This window comes from Gouania willdenowi, chromosome 11 (genome assembly GCF_900634775.1).
Source record: "Gouania willdenowi chromosome 11, fGouWil2.1, whole genome shotgun sequence".
NCBI lineage: Eukaryota > Metazoa > Chordata > Actinopteri > Blenniiformes > Gobiesocidae > Gouania > Gouania willdenowi.
Genome location: NC_041054.1, coordinates 4,965,555 through 4,974,325, shown reverse-complemented (window position 1 = coordinate 4,974,325; position 8,771 = coordinate 4,965,555). Strand labels below are relative to the sequence as shown.

Sequence of the window (8,771 nt, the reverse complement as noted above, 5' to 3'; positions counted from 1 at the left end):
AGATTTATTTCTATAGTTTTTATAATTTCCGGTCATCTCGCGACTAGAGTGGGAGCAACACTGACATGTCTCTCTCTCTAGTACCCCCTGTAGTACCATGGCGCACCTCTAGAGGTACACGTACTCCCATTTGAGAAACACTGTTCTAGTTAATACAAGTTATATTATTGGAATCATAAAATGAATGTGGCCAAATGTGTTTGTGATTTACCAAATGAATAATCCAAGTTGATCCATAATCAATGCACATGTAAATTATTGGTCTTTCTGCAACATTTTTGAGTTCAAGAGTTGTGCAGTTTGAACCCAAATGACCTTTAGGATTGAGAGGTGATTTACAAGCTGTATAAGCAATAAAATGCACTTTAAATTCACGACAGACTGTGCTATAGTGATTACTCAAAGAAGAACTCCATTCATGTAACTCGTTGATATTATTGACTCCAAAGACTTCTTTGACAGGAATTAGTGACACTCTTTGATCATTGAGTGTTAAAGGTGACTTCAAATAAAAAAAAACAATAAAACTGTGGTTTTGGATCTTGCTCTTTATTTGGAAAAAAGTCACCTAAAGCATAAAAGTTGGAATAAAACAGTTATTAATATGTTTTAATACATGTAAAATAAGTTGTGCTTTTCAAATGTTTGCGTTAACTTTAGCACAAAACAAAAAGTTATGATTAAATATAGGAATTTGGAAAGCATAGCGTTATGTGATTACCAGACACAGCTAAATAATTAAAGATCAAACTCATACATATAGTAATACATAATTCTGAGTTATGGCATCTTCTTTTTAATCTTCAGATCGACAAATGGCCAGGAGAGCTTGTAGATGGTCCCCTTTGAAGTTTTTCTATTAAAACAAATGAAAGTTAATATATATATATATATATGGACAAGTTTTATCTGTGGGTTTTAGATGACAGAACAGATCATTTATGTAATGAACGTGTCACTAAAGCACTGATGTGTGTGTTGCCTAACCTGTAAGGCCGTGTAGAGAGAAGTGTCTGTAATTTTGATGAAGGCAGCGCGGATACACAGCAGATCTTCCTCACTGTGTGAGACCATGATGCCGTGCACTACTGGTGTCTACAGAGTGGAGTACAATAGTTGTCCTTTCAATTGCTTTACCAATGAAATAACTAATAATCATTGAAGTTGTATACATAAAGCTGACATTGCACTGTCATTATAATGACATGACAACTGTCATTAGCATGAATATGGCTTCATGACGGTTGTCATTAAGTGTTGCTCGTTACCCTAAATCTTTGTTACCCTAACTCTCCTTAACTCCACTAGATTCCTCCACCTAACCCAAAAAATGCCAACATAGCTCCAAAGGTGTCATAATTTAGTGAACAGGGCTTAAAGAGTAACTATACCCCTGCTTTCTCCTGACCTGCCACTAGGAGGGAAATTCAAAAAAATTACTTGATTATAGGCGGGGCTTCTGGAACAGTTAAGACACGCCCAGTCTATACTACAAAATCTCCAATGAACAATCTATGCTATGCTAACTAGCTACTCATTACTCACTATACCTCTCTATTCACTCTTCTCTCAATCCAACCTACTCACCACAGATTGTAGAGCCCACAGGTGCTAGTTTTTATAAAAGGGGCGTGGCTAGCAGTGCTTTTTTTCTAAAGCAAGATGATACCAAAATGTCACATGATCCTGTTCTCAGCCAATAGCAAAAATCAATTGTAATAGCCTCGTTTCAACCAATAGAGGGCAGTCACTGACATTTTACAACAAAATATGACAAATTGAAATACTTTGACTAAAATGTTGAGAGTTGGACCAGAATCAATCAACAGCACTACTTAATATCCAAATACATTTGTATAAAGCAGAAAAAAAGTGGATTTGGGGTTTAGATACTCTTTAATGATAGCCTTCATGACACCTTATTCATGCTAATGACAGATAACGGTAACGTAATGTCAGCCTTATGTAAAAAACTTCAGTAAAGTGTTCACTTTTTTTTTTACTGTATCAATGAGCTGAGATGTGTAGGTTAGCTACATTAAATTAGCAAAAATATGCTTATTTGGATTTTGTGTTTATGTAGTAGCAGATTGTGTTTTGAATTCGTCTGTGAGCCTTCAAAGCCACCGTATGTTTTGCTATAATTAAGCCCATAATTAATAAATTGTGATGATGTGTGATTGTAAAGTGTATTTAAAACATAAACAAGCTTATACTCTCTCTCTAAAGAATAAAGAATCAATGTTTTTGCTCACAATTCCCTTTTTTAATCATTATTTTCAGTAATAAAGCTTCCATTCTTACCTTCATGGTATGTAGTCTTTTAGCGAGGTAGATAAAGGGGTTTTCAATGCACTGCACTGTGTTGATAAGAAAAGTAATGAGTGACTAAACACTTGCAGCGCAGTAAAAACAAGTAAAACGTATTGTTTGACGCGTGTTTACCTAAAATGTTCAAACCCATTCTGAAATCTCCTGAAAAGCGCTTCTCCACAATCTGGTCCAAAGTCTGTCCAGTCTCCATCTCCAGTCCCATAAACACTGTTTGGACAACACAGTGTCAGACTGAGGGATTTAAAAAAAAAAAAAAAAAAAAGAAAAGAATGGAAATGAACTGAAAAACACATGTGAGGGAGCCACCTTTGTTCAGGTACTCTACGTCCCTGGAGGTTAAGATGTCGATCCAAGGTGAGGCTTCAGCTTTTTTCCCTTTAAGAGATGCAGAGAGAACCTGAAAGATCAGAACGGACACTAGTTACATCACTGAATGTTCAGTGTTAAGTAGACAATTACTGCAGCAACATCCTGAAAATAACCCCTCGGAGTCAGTATTACCCCTCGGAGTCAGTATAACTCCTCGGAGTCAGTATAACCCCTCGGAGTCAGTATTAACCCTCGGAGTCAGTATAACTCCTCGGAGTCAGTATTAACCCTCGGAGTCAGTATAACTCCTCGGAGTCAGTATTAACCCTCGGAGTCAGTATAACTCCTCGGAGTCAGTATAACCCCTCGGAGTCAGTATAACCTCTCGGAGTCAGTGTAACTCCTGAAAGTCAGTATAACTCCTCGGAGTCAGTATAACCCCTCGGAGTCAGTATTAACCCTCGGAGTCAGTATAACCCCTCGGAGTCAGTATAACCTCTCGGAGTCAGTGTAACTCCTGAAAGTCAGTATAACTCCTCGGAGTCAGTATAACCCCTCGGAGTCAGTATTAACCCTCGGAGTCAGTATTAACCCTCAGAGTCAGTATAACTCCTGAAAGTCAGTATAACTCCTCGGAGTCAGTATAACCCCTCGGAGTCAGTATTAACCCTCGGAGTCAGTATAACTCCTCGGAGTCAGTATAACCCCTCGGAGTCAGTATTAACCCTCGGAGTCAGTATAACTCCTCGGAGTCAGTATAACCCCTCGGAGTCAGTATTAACCCTCGGAGTCAGTATTAACCCTCAGAGTCAGTATAACTCCTGAAAGTCAGTATAACTCCTCGGAGTCAGTATAACTCCTGAAAGTCAGTATAACTCCTCGGAGTCAGTATAACCCTCAGAGTCAGTATAACTCCTCGGAGTCAGTATTAACCCTCAGAGTCAGTATAACTCCTGAAAGTCAGTATAACTCCTCGGAGTCAGTATAACCCTCGGATGTTAATTAGCGAGGAAACTATTACCTTAAAACAATTAATTCATTAATTAATTAGTGTGGATGGATACACACATGTAACTGTATTTCTGATCCTAAAATCTACTTTTGCAAAGTTGTATGAACACAGTAATCTATCTACAGTAATCTTACCCCATTATAGCCGACTTTAACTTTATGCTATTCAGTTATTGTACTGTATTGTTTTCAGATTGAGTTTGAAACCTTCACATTACCTCAATATCTCTTTGAACCACTCCAGAAACACTCTGCTTCTGTTATTGACAAAGAACATTCAGTCAATTATTTTAAATTCAAATCAATTCAATTTGCAGAATTGATGAACCCACAATAACCAAAGCATTCAAACTCCAAATATTCTACAAATGACTCAAATTACGTTTAGTAATGCGACGACAAGCTTGGCGAAGTCTCCACTGGTTTCAGCTTTCAGTTCCTTCTCCAAGTCTTTCTTATAGACTGTAGAAGGACGAGAACAGAAGGTATGAAGCAAATAAAATACACAACAACAGTGGATTGTCCTGTGACCTACACTGATTGTATGCAACACTGACATCCTGCAGCTGCTTTGCAGACTTAGTGCACAGAATCTCCATCAGTGTTTCTTCATCAGTGCCTAAACCCTGCAACACAAACAGAAAATGACGTACACAGAATAAAGACAAGAAATACATTTAAGCGAGATAAAAACTGAGAACGTCATCGTACCGCCATGGCCTGCTGCAGGCGGAAAGCTTCAAAGTGCAGAGGGTACATCATCAGCTGCAGCATGAAGGTTTCCAGGTCACCGGAGAGAACTTTCTTTAAGGCAGTTTGCAGATCCTTCAACACAGAATAAAAGATCCCTGTCAGCATTTAATTAAAAGAATCAGATCCATCCATGGAGCTCTCACAGGTGCAGGAGTCTACGTTAGGACAAAGGATGTAAATAAGGTCTTAGTAATAGTAGTTTCTAGTTCATGGTCTGGGAAAGCATTGACGGAGGCAGTTTTAGATTTTCTCCCCCAAAAAATACAGAAATTCACAAAAAAAAAAAGTGTGCAGTGAAAAGTGATTTTACATTGAGAGACAATATTTAAAACACAGAAAACACACACAAAAATACTGATAAAATAATAATAAAAAAGAAAACACTGAAATGTATTTATAATATAACTAAGGTCAACGCATTTAGCTGGAAGTGTATTGCTCTTATGACATCATCACTGTATGGATTCTCTGTTGATTCGACCATTGACACAAGTTCAGGTTCGGGGTCACATTCATAGGGCGTCACGTTCATTGGGGGTCCATTGGCTCAGGAAGACTTGGCCCCCTCTCATACCTGCTCGCAGTTCTAGTTATGATTATTATTAAATACCTTTAATATTAGAACACAATAAAATAAGGAAATATTACACTCTATCCTTCATAATGAGTACATGTCCCAGTCATATTTGAACAACAATCCTCACAGTGGGCTTCAATAATTTGTAATAACAACAAATTCATGCCAATCTGAGCGCTGCTTTTCTTGTGGATGTTGACACACTATTTAACACTGCACAGAAACAACCAAAAAGTTAATGACTCTCACTTAGAAGAGCACACACAGTGTACACAAACATCATTTCATGTGAAAAACACGCTGATAAAGCAAACACAATGCTATTTTTTATTTTTGTTGAAATCCTTCACTGTCAGACCACAAACTAATAACGCTCAACTCCCTCAATACACAAAGGTGTGTGTGTGTGTGTGTGTGTGTCAACCTTTCAAACCAGTTTAAATCATGTTTGATCAGCAAACACTCTAACATGACATGAGTGCAAATACACATTTAAAATTGCAACATGAGGCAAAACAACTTCACACATCAATGCACAGCAGAGGTTCACTTCCTGCATGCATTTATTTACCTTGTGTATGAGCTCTTCAAACGTCTGGGAGATCACTTGTCTCTGGGCGTTGTTGCGATTGGACAGGATTCTCACCACAGTATTAACATCTGAAGGAGGAGGACAGAGTTTCATATACAGGGAGGGTGGGTTTTAAGCAGGAAATAGATAAAAGATAAGCACCTTTCTTCTCCAGCGCTGCCTGGAGCTCCATGGCATCTTTGTCAGGGTTGAAATTCGAGAAAGGTCGCACAGTTCCTAGAGTCCCCCACCACATGTCCTGTTGGGTACATGTTTTTGCACTGCGTTAGTCACAGTTTTAGTTTTTTAAATAACAATTACATTAGTTTTTAGTAGGGCTGGGTGATATGGACCAAAACTCCGCGCTGCCTTCATCAAAAAATACGTATCTCAATATTTTTTCTCTGAATGGCGATATGCGTTAAGAATCGTGATGTTTTTAACTCAAAGTCTGACGAGAAAGACAGTTCTGGGTTAAATTTGTTGATGAAAAATGCCACACAGACATTTATTAACAAAAAGTTGCACAATGAGTCCCACGTTTGGCTTTGTCTCCCCTAAGGGACAGCACGTGTGAGTGAGTTCTGTAGTGTGGCTGCTCTGAGAAGTAGAGAAAGAATCGACTGCTAAAACGAGTATTTCAATAAAAAATAAAAAATATATAAAATATACATTTCAGAAATATGGAAAAATTGTAAAATACACTGACTGTACTGTATGAATAATATAAAATTATTGTGTGATGTGATTTGAACGTATGAATCAAAAAAAGTAAAAAAAAAAAAAAAAAAAATCTCAAAATAGACTATTTTATTTTCTATACCACCAAAATGAAAAACTTGATATATCCTGAACTACGATGTATTACCCAGCTCTAGTTTTCAGTTTCACTCAAGCCTTCTTCAATCCAACGCAAGAACATTTCTGTAAATACTTTACATTATTTTTCTTGCAGACAACTCGGAACTCTGGATTTTCCAACATCCTACTTGAAAAAGGGACTTGGAACACCACCTGATGTCGGGAAATCCAACGATGGTGGCAAAACCCAACTGACGATGGTGAAACATTGATTAAAATTAGGTTTTAATGAAATAAAACATCTGGAGTTGACAACAAAACCATTCACTACGTTTACAGATTACTTGGCGTTATTATGGAACACAGTAATGCACGCTGTATTTATGCTTTTTAATTGTTTTTTGTGCCTTGTGTCATGTTTTAACGCCTTACATGAATCACTTTGAGTGCCTTATGACTAAAATGGGCTCCATACAAAATGTTGTCTTGCTTTGTTGGGCCAATAAAAATAATTACCTTTCTGAATAATAGTTGTTTTAATCACACAAACATTATTTCCTTTATTGTAAATAATGTCCCAGCCAGCATCGTTTTTAATATATAGGAATTTTCAACTGTCAAAGGCCTATTTCCCAGTTGTCTGGAATGCAGCATAAGCATTTATTCCTCGACTCTCAGTGGAAAAGTATAAGAGGATGATAAGACGTTGGGTGGGAAATCTGAAGAATGTCAAGTATATTGCACTTCCGAGGTTAATTAGTAGACAGGGCGGACAGTTTTAGTACATGACACTATACATTTCATTTAAATGTAGTATTTCACTCTGGGTCATTATGACAGGAGCTGCAGAGCTGGGTGGATTTAACTCATTTCTGATTAAATTAAAAAATTACTAAAACAGAACAATTTACAAAATAATAACCAAAATACAAAAAAATTAAAATCACTCCAAAAACATACAAAATGACACAAAAATACAACAAATGACTGTAAAAAATATAAAATTATAGAAAAACACACAAAACGACAACAAAAATAACAGAACAATATACAAAATAATAACCAAAACACAAAAAAATCACTACAAAAACGTACAAAGTTACATTCAAAATACACAAAATGACTGCAAAAACATACAAAATTACAGAAAAACACACAAAACAGCCACCAAAATAAACAAAAATCACAGAATAGTATAGAAAACAACTGAAACATAAAATGAGAGAATTCTAGAAAATAACCACAAAAATCGGTTCTTTCCTGTAATAATGCTTAGATGTTTCATTATTTTAAACGCTGACGTGTGTTAATGTTTCCCTCACATCAAACACATTGATTAAAGTTGCCCATCTCTACTCTACATTCCTTGCCATTATCTACTAAAACCTTGTCTATAATTAAGGGCGCGACTGTCAAAGGTTTACTCACAAGAGATTTGAAGTATTCAATATCCATAGCTGCCGTTTATCTGAAAATGTGAGCAAATGCAAATTATTATAAACAGAATAACAGCCAGTATCACACAGACGCACTAAAATGCTGAAAAAGTCCAATTTTGACACAAAATGCTACAAAAACCACACAGTAAAATGCTTAGAAGATTCCTATGAGTTTTAAACCCTTGTTATTAACTTTATTAAAGTATTAATTATGGTTTTCTTACCTGTTGTCAGTTCTGTAGCAGCTGCACTAAGGTGTGGACGGAGTAACTGTAGATGTTTTTTTTTTCAACCTCCTCTAATCAGCCGCTATCTAAGCCCTGCCCACAGAACGACACACCTGTATACGCCCACTACACTGTAGTTTCAACACCTGACCAATCAGTGATCAGCATCTTTTACAGATCTGTCAACACCATTGGTCAGCGTTGGTACTATTGAGATTACACATAAGCAAGAATCCAGACTGTCAGGTTTGTTTACAGGTGACTTTTGCATTTAAGACCACGATTACGACATTTTTTTTTAGGATGATTAGCCTATCAATAATTTATTTAGAATGATTCTTTGAAAAAGTAAATACTGCCATATATATTCACCTGTTGTGTCAGTGTTAAAATGTTATAAAATGAAAGGGATAATAGAATGGTTTCATCAAGATAAGAGTGTATCTGATAATAAACCCAGCGTACTATATACCAGGGAGTCTGTGTGAAGGTATTCAGTCCACCCACATTATTATGAAGACAAAAACCTGAACATTTTATTCTCATATGAAAGAGTAAAAGATATCACCACCATCAGGAATGATCTCAATGTGATCTGATGAACAAAGGTTGTATTTTCATGATAATAAAGACTGAATATAGGATAACAGTTTGAATGTGTGCCCCCAGTCTGACTCTCTCTCTCTCTCAATCATCACGTGTTGTTCACCTGCAGAAAGTAACATGAGACGTGTACGGTGTGGTTATCA

At 36.7% G+C, this 8,771-nt stretch overlaps 1 protein-coding gene across 1 annotated transcript; it reads right to left on the bottom strand.

Moving 5' to 3' along the window:
* Positions 1–533: 533 nt before the first annotated feature.
* anxa14 (annexin A14) lies at positions 534–8,236 on the bottom strand. The gene is made up of 13 exons (XM_028461462.1): positions 8,020–8,236; positions 7,785–7,824; positions 5,718–5,814; positions 5,556–5,644; positions 4,366–4,479; positions 4,190–4,280; positions 4,037–4,116; positions 3,873–3,911; positions 2,641–2,731; positions 2,446–2,541; positions 2,305–2,360; positions 988–1,095; positions 534–856 (listed from the first exon to the last, which is right to left on the bottom strand). The coding sequence occupies exons 2-13, from the start codon at positions 7,809–7,811 to the stop codon at positions 797–799; spliced, it is 948 nt and encodes a 315-aa protein (XP_028317263.1). The 5' UTR covers positions 7,812–7,824; positions 8,020–8,236; the 3' UTR covers positions 534–796.
* Between the last annotated feature and the right edge of the window lie 535 nt (positions 8,237–8,771).

Coding starts and splice junctions, on each gene's coding strand:
- anxa14 (XM_028461462.1), bottom strand. CDS start 7,811: ATGGATATTGAATACTTCAAATCTCTT. Junction 2,732..3,872: donor TGGTTCAAAGAGATATTGAG/GTAATGTGAAGG, acceptor CTGATCTTTCAG/GTTCTCTCTGCATCTCTTAA. Junction 857..987: donor CTCTCTACACGGCCTTACAG/GTTAGGCAACAC, acceptor TTGTTTTAATAG/AAAAACTTCAAAGGGGACCA.